General features: G+C 46.0%; 1 protein-coding gene across 2 annotated transcripts in view; it reads left to right on the plus strand.

Moving 5' to 3' along the window:
* The first annotated feature begins 893 nt into the window (after positions 1-893).
* Positions 894-16,395, plus strand: part of TAF3 (TATA-box binding protein associated factor 3) — a 148,805-nt gene continuing 133,303 nt past the window's right edge. Inside the window, exon 1 of one of the 2 annotated variants that reach the window (XM_005291915.5) lies at positions 894-1,203. In XM_005291915.5, coding sequence (XP_005291972.1) covers positions 1,038-1,203 — 166 coding nt within the window. In that variant the 5' untranslated portion in view covers positions 894-1,037. The remainder of the gene's footprint in view (positions 1,204-16,395) is intronic. The other variant, XM_042859469.2, reaches the window with a different exon arrangement.

Consider the following 16,395-nt stretch of genomic DNA (forward strand, 5'->3'; position numbering starts at 1 on the left):
AGTAGCAGCCGTGTTAGTCTGTATCCGCAAAAAGAACAGGAGTACTTGTGGCACCTTAAAGACTAACAAATTTATTAGAGCATAAGCTTTCGTGGGCTACTGCCCACTTCTTAAGGCAGTCCTTCAGCACTGACGACTTTAGTGATTATTACAAGTCCCATGATACTTCCTGCTTTTCTTAACCCACCAGCTCCTGATGTCAACTGAGTACCTGAAAATCTGTGCTCACTTCAGAAAAATAAAATTGGTAGCTCTCACAGTTGCAGAAAAAAGCTGGCGTGCGCCCTACAGGCCTCCAATCCATAAGGCAAATATAAACAACCCCCAAATGCCTTCTTTTTTAAAAGGCCATGATTCTGAGGACCTGACTGAAGACTTCGTTTAACGCTTGGGGTTGGTGCTACAGCTCCTCGCACCATGCTAACGTTGCACTGACATCCTCCAGTTGCACTAGCCCGTTGAACGAGGAGTACTTGTGGCACCTTAGAGACTAACAAATTTATTTGGACAAACTCGTGCAAACTTCGCTATCCATTGTCTTTTCCAGGGGACGCTTCTACCAGGGCTGCAGCTCCCCATGTCTCTCCCCCGTACCCCACTGTCTGATCATTCCCAAATAAAGGTATTTACTGGTATTTCCCCAGTTTAATCCCAGGCTGTGAATTCCCCTCCCCCCATGTTTCTAAACCTTTCACTTGACCCCATTTTTCTTTACCCCTTTCCCCATCCCTTCCTCCTCCCCATTGCTGCCCTCCCCAGTCCCCCTCTCTATAGTTCTGTCTCTTCCCACCAGCGCCTCTCTCCTCCAGAGCCAGGCCCGGTAGGCCCCGCTGGAGGCCAGAGCAATCGATAGATCGCCCGCCCCATCGATGCGCTCGGCGGTGGAGCGGCGCGGTCTGGTCTCGGCCGGCTGGGACTCGGCGCGACCCCAAGATGGCGGCGTTGGCGGCGGCGGGCTCCATGGCCTGCGCGTGAGCCTCCCCCCCTCCCCCGGGCCATGGCGGGCTCCGGGCCCAGGCCGCGCTGAGCCGGCCGGGATGTGCGAGAGCTACTCGCGGTGTCTGCTGCGGGTGTCGGTGGCTCAGATCTGCCAGGCGCTGGGCTGGGACTCGGTGCAAATCTCGGCCTGCGACCTCCTCACCGACGTGCTGCAGCGCTACCTGCAGGGGCTGGGCCGGGGCTGCCACCGCTACTGCGAGCTCTGTGAGTGCCGGGGCCGGGGCCGCCACTGCCCGCCGTGTCACTGCGCGGGGGTGGGAGCCGTGGAAATGGGGGGAGGGGGGCACTCCCCGCTCTGTCAGTGCGGAGGGGGATGGGGGGCACTCCCCGCTCTGTCAGTGCGGAGGGGGATGGGGGGCACTCCCCGCTCTGTCAGTGCGGAGGGGGATGGGGGGCACTCCCCGCTCTGTCAGTGCGGAGGGGGATGGGGGGCACTCCCCGCTCTGTCAGTGCGGAGGGGGATGGGGGGCACTCCCCGCTCTGTCAGTGCGGAGGGGGATGGGAGCCATAGAGATGGGGGGGGCACTGCCCGCTCTGTCAGTGCGGAGGGGGATGGGAGCCATAGAGATGGGGGGGGCACTGCCCGGTCTGTCAGTGCGGAGGGGGATGGGGGCCATAGAGATGGGGGGGGCACTGCCCGGTCTGTCAGTGCGGAGGGGGATGGGAGCCATAGAGATGGGGGGGGCACTGCCCGGTCTGTCAGTGCGGAGGAGGATGGGGGGCACTGCCCGCTCTGTCAGTGCGGAGGGGGATGGGAGCCATAGAGATGGGGGGGGCACTGCCCGGTCTGTCAGTGCGGAGGGGGGTGGGGGCCATAGAGATGGGGGGGGCACTGCCCGGTCTGTCAGTGCGGAGGAGGATGGGGGGCACTGCCCGCTCTGTCAGTGCGGAGGGGGATGGGAGCCATAGAGATGGGGGGGCACTGCCCGGTCTGTCAGTGCGGAGGGGGGTGGGGGCCATAGAGATGGGGGGGGCACTGCCCGGTCTGTCAGTGCGGAGGGGGATGGGGGGCACTGCCCGCTCTGTCAGTGCGGAGGGACATGGGGGCCATGGAGATGGGGGGCGGGCATTGCCTGCTCCGTCAGTGCGGAGGGGGATGGGAGCCATAGAGATGGGGGGGGGGCACTGCCCGGTCTGTCAGTGCGGAGGGGGATGGGAGCCATGGAGATGGGGGGCTACTGCCCGGTCTGTCAGTGTCCGGGGATGGGAGCCCTGGAGGTGGAGGGAGGGAGGTAGTGTGCGTGGGTAGGAACCATAGAGAAGGGGGGCGGGGTGTCTAGTACTGTAAGATCAGCGAATGCAGGGGAGAAGATGGATGGGGTGCTGGTGGTCCAAGGCTGCTACTGCCTGCCCTGTGAGTGTAGTGGTTGTGGGGGAGCTGTGGGGATGGGGCTGCAGCTGCCCACTCTGTGAGTGGGGGGAGGGATGGGGCGGTCTGGGGTTGCCACTGCCAGCTGAGTGCTGGGGGCACAGTGCGGTTGGGGAGGGGGGGAATTCCACCCTGCTGAGCTCTGAATGCAGAGTCAGTGGGGGGCTAGGGCTGCCACTGTCTGTTCTGTGAGTCTAGGGGACTGGGGAGCCATCAGCATGGTGGGGGTAGAGTTGTCACTGCTCACTCTGAATGTGCGGGGGGGGGGGTTGCTACTGCAACTGCAGGGGCTCTGTGAGTGCAGAGAGGTTGGGAGCCATGGGAACTGCAGGGCTGAGGTGTCACCATAGGGTAAGCTCAGTGGATATATGGAGATTCTGGGGGCTAGAGATGCCACTGAGAGTTCTGGGTGGCACAGCTGTAGCTGAGTCTGGAGATGCTGGGTAAAGATTCATGGTTACTTGGGGGCTGACAAAAATACTAATGGAATTTGAGGGGAGGGGATTACCACTGTTTCTTTGAGTCCAGGGTCCATTGAGATCAGGGGCCTGAGAGGCCGGGAATACCGACCTTGCTGTAAGTCCAGGAGGATGTGGGGAGTGTGGCTATTGTCATGCTCTGAGTTTTTTGAATCTGAGAACTTTTGGTTGCAGGGGAGCCTGAGAACTACGTGTTTTTTGGCTACCTGCAGTGGCTGGACTGAGTCTATCAGTACTCATGAGAGGAAGTGTGAGTCTAGATTTTTTTGGGGGTGGGGGGAGAGGATTAGTGCCAGTGTAACCCATATGTACCACCAATGCAGGGACTTTACGAGTGCAGCTGTTATACCTGTAAATTTCACATCTAAATGCTAAGATGAATGCTCCTGTATAAATATTTATGATAGGGTAGAATCTAGGAGACTAGGGAGCATCAGATTGTGGAATAAAAAAGAGGACTGGGTTACCCACAGAAGTTGGGTTGGACCTGTTGTCATTTGTCTGATCAATGTGAACTTGGGGTGGGAAAGCTGTATTATTGGGGGACAATGATCTCCTCTCAGATGGACTAGAGTTGCCACTGAGAGAGTTCTGAGAAGTTTGAGAAGCACTAAGAGTTTGAAAACAGAATTACCTTCCAGGGCTTAGCCTGTGTTTTCCACAGGTATTGTGAGATTTGTGAGGCCATAGGGGGGATATATATGTATGTGATTGGGAGTTGGGGGCACTGTAATTTACCTTCTTATTTAGGATGCATGAGGGGTCTGAAGCATTTACTGTGAATTGGGAAAAGGGCATATTTTCTTGACGAATGGATGGAGGGGAAGGGAGCATAATCTCTTGGTTATGGAGGCATATGCTGTTGCATGAGGAGTTAGACATTACATCTGTGGTATAATGTCTCTGAGGGTACGTCTACACTTACCTCCGGGTCTGGCGGCAGGCAATCGATGTTCTGGGATCGATCCCGGAAGTGCTCGCCGTCGACGCCGGTACTCCAGCTCGGCGAGAGGAGTACGCGGCATCGACGGGGGAGCCTCCTTGCCGCATCTGGACCCGCGGTAAGTTCAGACTAAGGTACTTGGAATTCAGCTACGTTATTAACGTAGCTGAATTTGCGTACCTTAGTCCGAAGTGGGGGGTTAGTATGGACCAGGCCTTATATTCTCAACCTCACACTGATTTTTTTAATCTCAAATGTGATTGTCAAAAGACAGTATTTGGTCCTGCCATGCGGGCAGGGGACTGGACTCGATGACCTCTCGAGGTCCCTTCCAGTCCTAGAATCTATGAATCTATAAAAGCACATCCTATTACTCAACAGATCTCCTCCCTAAGTGTATTTAGACTTGGGTTTGCTTGTCACTACCTACTCTGGAAGAATGAACTAGATTTTTTTTGTGGTTCTTGCATAATCAACAGTATTGTTAACTAAGTTCCAGTTGTAGAGACTCTGTTGTTGATGTGTTAGCCAGAAACTAACCAGTTTGACCTTCGGATCAGTTTGATTTGGCAGTTGTGTTTATTTGGAGGGGTGGAATCTTTGCACTTGTAAACAGAACAGATTTGATCTTCAGTAATTGAGACACAATAAACTGCATATTGTGGTTCTACTCTGAATAACAGCTGTAAAAATGGCATAATAGGGTCCACATTTTCTCAGTTAACAAGCAAAATGATGGCTTTTCTAACTGTGGTAGATTATCTTCCTTGCTTCCATTTGCTATATCACATTAAAAGACATTGATAGATACACTCAATACTTTCCTAATGTTACTTTTCGAGGTATGCAATAGCTGTAGTTGTAGATACTGTGGTTTCAAATGGGAGGGGAGGTGTATTATGAACTGGGGTGCATGGGTGGTCAGGTCTATTGGTTGGAGCAGTGGTGATCAGGCCCAGCAGTCAGAATAGAAGTCAGAGGCCAGGAACAGAATCAAGAGTCCGAGCCGGAGTCAGGAACCAAGTAAGGAAGAAGCAGGGCTGGAGTGGACTGGAGCAGGACACAGGGACAGGAGTGATTGCAGCTGTGCGTGTAAGCACTGGGCAGCCACTAGCCTACTGCTGCTGAGCTTAAGAGAACACTTGTGATGCCTCTCAGCAAATCAGGAGTCGGATTGTTCAGGGCGTTCAGCTGCAGGTCAGCTAGCAGGCCCTGCCTCAGCTGCAGACCCTGGTTTCTGACAAGATGATTCACAAGGCAATCTCTGTGGCAATTTTAAGATGATTGTTATGATTATGTGTATTACCATAGTGCCTGGGAGATCTTGTCATGGACCAGGGCCCCCTTGTGCTAGGCCTTTTACACACACAAAATTAAGAGATGGTCCCTGCAACAAGGAGCTTACAATCTAAGCATAAAATAAGAGATGACAGATGGGGGAATACATGGAAATACTGAGACAACAGTGGTGATAGGCAGTAAGTCTGTTATCAGAGCTTTTGTAGGTATTATAGCAATGGAGAGTTTTGAGGAAGGATTTGAAGGTAGCTTTGCAATTGTTTATGGGGAGTGTCTCCCAAGTATAAGGGGCAACATGGGCGAAAGCATGAAGGTGCTTGCTTGAAAATGTAACATATAGGTGATGGAGGCTGGCATCATGTGCTGATTGGAGGCAAGCTTCAACGGGGGGAGGGATAGCTCAGTGGTTTGAGCATTGGCCTGCTAAATCCAGGGTTGTGAGTTCAGTCTTTGAGGGGGTCACTTATGGGGTCTGGGGCAAAAATCAGTACTTGGTCCTGCTAGTAAAGGCAGGGGGCTGGACTCGATGACCTTTCGGGGTCACTTCCAGTTCTATGAGATAGGTATAGCTCCAAAAAAAAAAAAGCAAAAAGCTCAATAGTGAATGAGATGATAGGGTGGAGATTGACTGTAAAGGGCCTTGAAGCAAAGACAAGCAGCTTATTTTTGTGATAATAGAAAAGGGGGGGCCAGTGGAGAGTTTCAGAGAGAGGGGTGACACGGAGAGAGCAATGGGCTAGGGAAATGATCATTGCAGAAGCATTCTGAATGGATACAAGCGAGGAAAGATTCCATTTGTCAAGGCTAGAGAGAGGTGTTGCAGTAATCAAGATACAAGATAGGACTTTGTATAAGAGTTTGATGGATAAGTAAGGCTGTATCTTAAAGATGTTATGCAGAAAGAATTGGCAAGATTTAGACAAAACCTAAACATGAGGACGGAAAGAGAGGCCTGAATCAAAGATGGCATAGAGGCTGCAGACATCATGTGCTCCATACTGTGAAAAATTTTGAGAACCCTATTAAAAAAAAAAAAAAACCCTTTTCATATAAATAGGGCTTCTTATTCTAGGTTTTAAGTGATAAAACACCCTCAATACAAAAATACAGTAAATAAAATAAAAATTGGTGTTTATCCGATAAACACTGGAAGAATACTGAAAACAGTTACTCAGTCATCTTGAAGTCACCCTTTTCCCACTGCTATTTGTTTATATAGGTGATGTCCCTGCTCCCTAGTTTGTATCTAAGGGCTCATCTACAAGAAGCAGTAATGTGGATTGGGAGAGTGTGATTTCTAAAGCACGCTAACGTGTTGCATGTTAATTCATCCATGTAGACCCTGTTGGTGCTCACTAAAGGTTCCCTAGTTGGCTATAAGGTAGTGCTGTTTGAAGCAGTACTGTGTGTATATACAAAGAGAGAGCGCCCCCAAACCGTTTATATAGGTCAGGGGTTGGCAACCTTTCAGAAGTGGTGTGCCGAGTCTTCATTTATTCACTCTAATTTAAGGTTTCGCGTGCCAGTAATACATTTTAACGTTTTTAGAAGGTCTCTTTCTATAAGTCTATAATATATAACTAAACTATTGTTGTATGTAAAGTAAATAAGGTTTTTAAAATGTTTAAGAAGCTTCATTTAAAATTAAATTAAAATGCAGAGACCCCCCCCAGACTGGTGGCCAGGACCCGGGCAGTGTGAGTGCCACTGAAAATCAGCTCGCTTGCCGCAGATTGCCTACCCCTGATATATATGTTTATATAGAATTCAAAAATAGCTACAAATACCACCCCTGGAAAACATAAGCCCTCCATGTAAATTTAAAAGTTTAAAAAAAATATTGGGCCATTATGACAATGAAATTAACAGAAATATAGAAAAACGACAGTGTGTCAAGATGCCACATGCTTCTGAGATTGTGGAAAAAAGTGTGTGGTTTTATATTATATGTGAAAAATAATGTTCACCTCACCTGGAAGTCCATAGGAATAAAATACACAGTGAATGAGATATGGGTGCCTATGATGCGCTGCTTCATTTGCTGTGCCCCCTAACTAAATTTTCTGCGGCCCAGCTATGTTAGCTCTGCACATGTGTACATCGTGGCCTGCTATAGCTGGGTACTTTTCCCATTCAGCAAGGGATTTCAGTTTAAATGTACTGTGCATGGGCAGAGTGCTTTTTTCTATGTCGTAACTTAAACCTTAAATGGCTTTAATTTTTCTGTTACACTGTTAAAAAAAATAAATAAATCAGGAGTGACTTAATTGGTATCAGTAGAGTTATTGTGGGTTTACTCCAGTGTGACAGAGTAGAATGTGGCCCAAACCCTGTGATGTGTGAGCTAGAGTAAGTTGTGTGTGTCAGAGAGTGGCTGGTCTTTTTAAGGGATGTTGGGTCCTAGCCTCACCTGTGACAAACTTAACTCATTTCTCCAGGTGAGGGAATGAGTAATACCACATGACAGGAGGGTTGTGTGGCTAACCCAGGTCTTGGGGGTAGATGCCGAAGGCCAGAAGACTGAGGGGAGAAGAAGCCTTGGGTCATCTCCAGAGACAGAGAAGATGCCAGGAAGCCTTGAGAGTTGCTGCTTAGTAAAGACCATTGAGAGATGCTCAGGAAGGGCTATTTAGCTGGAGTAAAATGAAACTTGAGGTGAGAAGGCAGACTCTCAAGAAGCAGGGTCTGGGCCCAGTTTGAAACTGAGGTGAAGATACTGTTTGATGCTTGATAAAGACAGTGGTACCCTGGAAGGGATAGGATTCTAGAGAGACGTGCAGAGGGCCAGGTCGTTAAGACAGGAGCAAATTCTGGCTAGAGAGGCTGGCGTGTGGAGAACAAGTTGGCTAAAGTAAAGCCCCAGCTGGAAGTTTTATTTTCCTTTTGAACTCTGTTAATAAACCAGACACTGAGAAGGGTTATTTTTGGACATGTGAAAGCCTTTGCAAGTACTTGAGGTGCCCAGAAGGGGAAACCGAGGCAGTGGAGAGTGTGAGATCAGGCTGGGTAAGACAGCATAGTGGCAGTTTAATAAATGAGGGCAATTTTGAGTATTTGTTGTTAAAACAAATAGTGTAATGTGGTGTTAAGCCAGCTGCTTCAGGTTGTCAGTGGATCATCTGTAGAAGGAGTTGGTTTTCAGTACTCTTTTCTCACAGGTTCAGCAGTGTACACAATGACCAGATATGTTATTGGGTGGATTTTTACCTTCTTTTGAAATATGTTCATGCTGGAGCCAGGATACCAGATGAACAGGAATTTATTAGTTTGATATAAAGTGATCATTCCCATGTTCTTAAGATTGCATTTTTTTTTTTTGCAGAAGTGAATGACTTGTATTAAAAATGCATGGGAAATGCAACCTGATAGGCACATCTTGGTAAATAGAAGTGAGAAATCCTAAAATTATTAGATCTTGAAAAATATGGCCACATGTTATATACTCTTGGTGAACTGGACCAGAAAAGATTGCTCTGCTGTTGATGTACCTCCTCTTAGCTCTGGTCTTCACTACAAACTTACGTTGGTAACGCAACGTTGGTTCACCCCTGAGCGAAGTAGTTATACTTATTTAACCCCCGGTGTAGAAAGTGCTGTGTCGATGGGAGGGACGATGGGTAGGTGGAGTACCTATGCCAGTGATCCCCAACCTTTTCCTTAAGGCGGCCGCCGGACAAGCAGCCGTCGAAATGCTGCCGTGAAGCGGCAACGTCAAGAGGGGTCGCCGCCAAAATTCGTGAAGCGGCAACGTCAAGAGACTTCGCCGCCGAAATTTGGTGACATTTCGGCGGTAGCGCTTCTTGATGTTGCCGCTTATCAGCAGCATTTTGGCGGCTGCTTTTCCGGCGGCCAGTAGGCGGGCACACATGGATGCCCTGGCAGGCGCCATGGCGTCCGCGGGCACCACGTTGGGGACCCCTGACCTACGCCGACGGGAGAAACTCTTCTATTGGCATAGGTAAAATCTTCACTAAGCGCTATACCGGCGTAGCTGCAGCGTTGTAAGTGTAGACAAGCCCTTACTAAATAAATAGCTTTGAACGTCCTTAAACCTCCCAGATTTTGTTACTTTCAGGACATCTAATTTCTTACTGGCTGCCAGTAAGAGAGACCATTCTTCTACTTGACATTCATCAGTCGCCATGAAATGGAGCAGACTTCTAGTAGCAATGATAATGTAGAGGAGGTTGTATCTATATAAAGCCCAATCTATGGCGTTATGATTGTTTTTCATTGGTGTAGCTACACTGATACAGTTCCCCAGTGTAGATGCACTGAATGGCTGCGACTTTCCCCAGTAAATTACTAGTATGAATTGCACCAGCAAAAGCCCCATTTTGCACTGTCTACTATATCAGTGTAGTTATACTGATGCAAATACTTGACTCTAGACAAGCTTTTTGGTATTTCTAATGCACTAATCTCTATAGTATCTAGGTGTCAGTGCAGAGGAAGCAGTACATGTAAGAATGGAAAAGTACATTTCCAAGTTATTTCACCAGTAGGAACAATAATTACCTGTGGGAAAACTGATGGACGGCAACATTAAGTAACTTGCCCAGACACACTAGGTAAAGCCTGGAAAAGAAGCTCCGATTCCGAATTCCATGTTTTAACTACTAGAAAAGTGGACCTCCACGATGGCAATATTTATCTTAACAGTTGTGTGTAGAAGAATGCTGTGCATCAGCAGGAAGCTACAATCTCCCTTGCAGGATTTGTGTAGGCATATTATATGTAGTAGCTCTAGGTGGATGGAGAACAGTATGCGAATGATATATAGTGTGTATTATTGATATCTCATCTATATTATGTCCTGTTTATTGTGGTTTGCCCAGCAGTATATGTAGCCACTCAATAATAATTTTCCTATATGTCTTTTTGGCTACAAATTATTGAACGGCTATTGCTCATTGTAATAAGCTTTGAATGAATCTAAAAGCTTTCTGCATTTATCAGTTATTCAAAACTTTGCCAAACTTTAACCATTTCCGGTTAACATTTTCTATACTTGTTCATTGCCTCAGGCTGAATTTTTGGGGAAGTTTCAGCAGTAACAGTACACATTACTGAAAATGACGTTAGGGAAATACAGGTCGTTTTTTCCAGTGTTGAAATATTTTCCTAACTGTATTTTGAAGAGCTCTAAAACTTTAAGGGTTTGGAGCAGAAATTTAAAATTTGGCAGACAATTTGGTCCTGGCATCAGAGAAGTTCTTTTTGCTGCTTCCATAAAAATGCATCCAGATTGGCTGAGTACTATAAGCCTCTGAAAATTGCCATTCCCCTTTTCTCCATCCCAGGCACAGAGCCTGTTGGTTGCTTTGAAGGGACAACAGTATCTGTTACTTCACTCTTCCCCAACTCTGTTGGATTCTCCTTCCTTGTGAACACTCATGGGAAAATTGACCATCAGAGCTATAGCTATATAATTATACCACTGTAACTAGGCTGGTGGGGACACTCTTTTCTGGCATAAAAGTGACTTCTGGTGTAATTACTCTGCTTCCATACAATTATACTGTACCACTGTAGTGCTGCTGTCAATTTTCCCACATAGACAAGCCCTTAAATCCCTTTCTCTACTGCCCAAACAGCAACAGACTGAACTTGACATAATTCTTGTTGGTTTTGCTGTTCCTCTCCAGTTCAGCCAAGTCACTCAAGTTTAAGCATGTGAGTAGTCTCATTGACTTAAAAAGTACCTAGCTAAATCAGGCCTAGAGTCCTAGGAAGAAGCACCCTCTCTGCCCGCCGTGATAGCTGTCTTTTTACATTTTTGATGTAACTGATGTTGGTCACCCCAATTTCGAGGATGACAATGACAAGCATAGTTTGTACTAATGGGTCTTTGAGTGACTCTGTAAATCAATTTGGGAAGAACAACGTTTACTGCTGTGGCCACAGAACCCTTTGCCTCATTGTGTTGATTGAGCTGCATGTTGTTTCCATGCCTGGTGCTATGCTTCCAGATGCTCCACACAGTGCTTCTCAAAGTCGTGGACATCCACCCATATGGCGTGGCACCATGCAATCTGATCAATTGCCAGTTGCTCAAAGATTGAGTCGGAAATGTTCATTTTGCTCAGATTTTCTTTCAGAGTGTCTTCTAAACATTTCATCTGCGCTTCATGCTTACAATTGCTGGACTTTAATTCAGAATATAAGACTTGTTTTCATAAATGGGTCTCTGGCATTCAAATTATGTGGCCAGTCCATCTCAATTAGGTGCAGATCAACTCGATGCTGAACCGAACTAGCTTTCACCTGGACTTCAGTGTTAGAAACCCAGTCCTGTTGTTTGATGCCCAGCAATTGACATAAGTGGCACAAATGGAAGCTGTGAAGCTTTGTAATGCGTCATTGATAACAGTTCCATGTTTTGCAGCTGTCAAGCAGTGTTGTGAGGACAACAGCATTATGAATTTTGATTTTTGTCTGTTGACAGATTCTATGTTGCTTCCAGATTCGGTGATAAAGGCAACCATATGCAGTGCTGGCTTTCTTAATTCGCCCATCCACTTTCTGGTCAATTTTTGCTTCGTTGTTCAACATGCTGCCAAGATAAGTAAACTGTGTGATGGCTTGGAGTACAATACCTCCCAGGCTTATTGACAGGTCTTGGTAAAGTTGTTGAGGAGCTGGCTGATACATATGCTTGGTTTTTGTTCAGCTGATGGTGAAGCCAAAGTTAGGAGCTGTTGCAACAGAGTGGTTTGTAAGATCTTATAGTTCTGCTTATAGTTCTTCATCAAGGCACAGTCAGCAGCAAAGAGCAGTTCCTGGATCAGTGCTTCCACAACCTTGGTGTTCGCATGTAGGTGGGAAAGAAAAAAGAGCTTACCAGTGTGGAAGTGTATAAAGATGCCATTTGAAGCACCACAAAGGGCTTCCTCTAGCATCTCAGCAAAGAATAGACCAAAAAAGCTAGGTGCAAAGTCACATCCCTGCTTCATCCCATTTGAGATTGGAAATGGGTCTGTTAGTTTACCATCAGCACTAACTCTTCCAGCTGTGCCTTCATGGAATTGTCGAATGATGTTAACAAATTTGCCCGGACATCCAAATTTAGCGAGCACTTGCCAGAGGACAGCATGGTTGATTGTATTCAATACCTTAGTTAGGCCAAGAAACATGATGTACAAAGGTTGGTGCTGTTTGTGACATTTTTCCTGTAATGGTTGAATCATGAAAATTATGTCACCAGTGTTCCACTGAGCACAAAAAGCTGCACTGTGACTCAGATACAACATTAGCAACGATTTGGGTCAGGAGTTGGTTCAAAAGGATCCATTCACGAATCTTGCCGGCCACAGAGAGCAAAGAGATAGCGTTGTAATTACCACAGTGGCTGTTTGGGGCTTTATGCTTATAAATAGTGATGATATTGGCATCTTTCAGTTGTTGTGGTATAATTTCTTGAAGTCAGACATGTCAAATATATTCAGAGAACTTGTCAATCAGAAGATTTCATCTGTGTTTGAAAACCTCAGCTGGACTGGCATTGGGATCAGGGGATTTATTATTTTTCATTACTTGAACAGCCTTCAACACCTCGGCCTGTGCAGGTGGATCTGTAAGTGCAGTAGATGTGAACAGTTTACACGTATTATCCAGTGACTCATCAGAAACAGCTGGTGAATGATTAAGTAGTTCACTAAAATATTCACACCACGATTGGTGGACAGCAGAACGATCTGTGATGAGAAATTCACTATCAGCACTTGTTAGTGATGCCGGGAGGTGGGGTAGGGCCATACACAGCTTTAACTACATCATAGAAATCTTTGGAATCATGTTGATCAGGAAGGGCCTGTAGTTCGTCTGCGTTACAGTCAAACCACATATTTTGCATCTGGTAGAGTTTGTGTTGGTGCATTCTGCAACCTACCCTATATCTGAGCTTTTTTGACCCAGAGAGTGGATCAGCTAAGAGCGTGGAATAGGCTTGCTGATTGGCATCAAGAAGAGTCAATATTTCAGAATTATGGTTGTTGAACTATTCTGCATGATGGCATTTTCTATACCCAGCACAATCCATAATGGTGTTATAGATTGTGTCACACAGGGATACCCATTTGGCAGATAAAACAGTAGTTAGCTGTGTTGAAAATTGTTTGACAATTGACCTATCATTCAGCCAGGCAATATTTACACGCTTAACTGATGGGTTTTTACTCATTTTCAACCAAAGAGGCAAAGCTGTGATTGAACAAGATGGTGGTTAGTCCAACAATCAGCTCTGCATAATATCTGAGTTATGTGCACATCTCGGACGTCCCGCTATCCGACCAACACGTAGTCAATCAGATGCCAGTGACAAGAGTGAGGATGCGTCCAGATCATTTTGTAGTTGTTGGGAAGTCAGAAATGTTTATAATAACTAGAGGGTGCTCAGCGCATGTCGTCAGCAGAAGTAGGCCATTGTTGTTCATCTTGCTGACGCCATGTTTGCCAAGTACACCACACGATGTAGCATCATCACGGCCAACGTGAGCATTAAAGTCACCTAAAATAATCAACTTGTCTTCAAGGGGAGTGAATTGGATCAGGGTCATTTAGTTCAGAATAAAATTCCTCCTTACCCTCATCAGAGTTGGTCATTGTCCATGCGTTAAGCTATGATCAGTGAAACGTAACGTCCACCTCTCAGGGATAGTCGGAGCTTCAACAGTCTGTCATTTATACCGATGGGCAGACTGTCCAAACTAAAGATGAGATTCTTTCTGATAGCAAAGCCGACTCCTGGGTCATGTGGCTCATTTTATGGGCATCCCTTCCTTAAGCAAGTGTACCCAGCACTCTCCTCAGTCAGTTGACCTCTTCAGCAAGTTGCATATTGCTTAGCGCCACAATGTCAATATGATATTTTTCAAGTTCTTGAGCTACCAGAACAGTTCACCTGACAGGACAATCAGTTTGGTTTGGATGATCAAGGAGTGTGTGGACATTCCATGTTGCAATATTGAGACAAAAAGAAACCTTTTGGGGTTTGCTTGAATTTTGACCACATGATGGAACAACACCCTCAGCTGTGGCAAGCTGGTCAGGACTGTTTGGAATGAGCAGTTTTTAGGGCACCTTGACTAGCCCCCTTCTCGGATTGAGTTTGACTGCGCTGTCCCTGAATAAAGCAGCAGAGTTGATCAAGATGCTGCTGAACTATGGTGTCACTCCAGGTCAACGCAGAGCAACCAAAGTCTTGACCCACCTGTGTGTAGGTTCCTGACTGACCCCCAGCAATGTCCAGCACCTGTCACTTTAGCCGTGACTACCTCTCTTCTGCTTTATCCATTAGATGTTGGCACTTTTTGCTCAGTAAATCATTTAGTAAAGTTACATCTACCTTTCCCTACTTGACATTAACATGTTTCTTGTCTGAAGAGTGAATCAAAAATGGCATTGTAAGATTTCGTGTTTATTGTGTCAATAATTTGCTAGGTCAGATTTGCTCAGGAAACAAGTAAAAAGATGTTTTTTCTTACTGTCAGGCTCAGTAAACTCTGCCTGGGAACTTAAAGCTGAGCAAATGGAGGTCGTGGTTGTTGTCTGCTTGTATTACAGTAACATTTAAAGGCTTCAGCGGAGATTAGAGTCCCATTGTGCTAGGCACATAGTAAGGGAAAGCCCTTGTCCTAAAGAGCTTTCATTCCGAATAAACAAGACAAAAGATGAGAGGAAAAAAACCAATACATCCATTTTATAGATGGGGAAAGCTGGAACACAGAGATTATTTGAAACAGGAGTAAAAAGTCATTTAAAAACAAAATAAAAAACCCCCCACACCAAACCAATATTTACATTACCACCCGTAGTAGCTATGATTCTGAATATACCTGATAAGCATATTTTTTCAGTGAGAAAGTGTTAGTTTTATATAGTAACTTCGAAGAGAATTGCACTTTAAGATCATTTATGAACATTTATGTAGATGGCATTATTGTAATTATGGATGTGCTTGTTAACAAAAAATTTGAAAGGTACACCTGTGACCCGATATAACGCGGTAAAGCAGTACTCCGGGGGGGGCGGGGCTGCGCACTCCGGCAGATCAAAGCAAGTTTGATATAATGTGGTTTCACCTATAACGCGGTAAGATTTTTTTGGCTCCCGAGGACAGAGTTATATCAGGGTAGAGGTGTACATTAAACCTCATGCTTTGGTGTTTGATAGTTGACTATTAGAGATTATCTTGAGACCTATAATGAGAGACAGACTATCCCACACCTGCCTACTGCATGGTTCTTACCCATTCTTTTGAAGCATCTGGTGCTGGCTACTAAGACAGAATGCTGGATGAGATGGACTTAGGAATTGCCATACTGGATCAGATCCAATGTTCCTATCAGTATGTGGACCAGTCAGTGTTACCGAGATGTTAATGAAAGAGAATAGTATACGTTCTAGCACCATTTTGAAGGGTACTGTCCTTTATTTTTTAATTTCATAAGTGAAGCAAGGGGCATGCCGGGTTAATGCTTGTGGGAGAATTCTAGAGGCAAAACACAATAAATATTGGAAGTGGCGTTGGTGAGTCAGTAGGTGGTAGGTGTGACGGGTTGGATCACAGAACCCTCCTTGGGAGCTGCCACCCGATGTACCAAGACTACCTCTGCTCCTGCTTTACCTGCCAGCTCAGGACTCCAGCACCCTGTCTTGCTGAGCCAGACACTCCCATCTGATCCAACAAAGACCCAAGGTCTGAATTACTTGTCCCAAAGCTGCAGGTTTACCTGAAAGCAGCTAACAGAAGTGTTCCTGTCTTTAACACTCAGATGCCCAACTCCCAATGGGGTCTAAACCCAAATAAATCTGTTTTACCCTGTATAAAGCTTGTTCAGGGTAAACTCATAAATTGTTCGCCCTCTATAACACTGATAGAGAGATATGCACGGCTGTTTTCTCCCCCAGGTATTAATACATACTCTGGGTCAATTAATAAGTAAAAAGTGATTTTATTAAATACAGAAAGTAGGATTTAAGTGGTTCCAAGTAGAAACAGACAGAACAAAGTAAGTCGCCAAGCAAAATAAAATAAAATGCGCAAATCTATGTCTAATCAAACTGAATACAGATAAGATCCTCACCAGTTCCAGAATGCTCCCTTTTATAGACTAATCTCCTTTTAGCCTGGGTCCAGCAGTCACTCACATCACTTGCACACTGTCCTTTGTTCCAGTTTTTTTCAAGTATCCTGAGGGGTGGAGAGGCTCTCTTTAGCCAGCTGAAGACAAAATGGAGGGGTCTCCCATGGGCTTAAATAGACTTTCTTTTTGTGGGTGGAGACCTCCTCCCCTCTCCTATGC

Source organism: Chrysemys picta, chromosome 1 (assembly GCF_011386835.1).
Source record: "Chrysemys picta bellii isolate R12L10 chromosome 1, ASM1138683v2, whole genome shotgun sequence".
NCBI classification, from domain to species: Eukaryota; Metazoa; Chordata; order Testudines; family Emydidae; genus Chrysemys; species Chrysemys picta.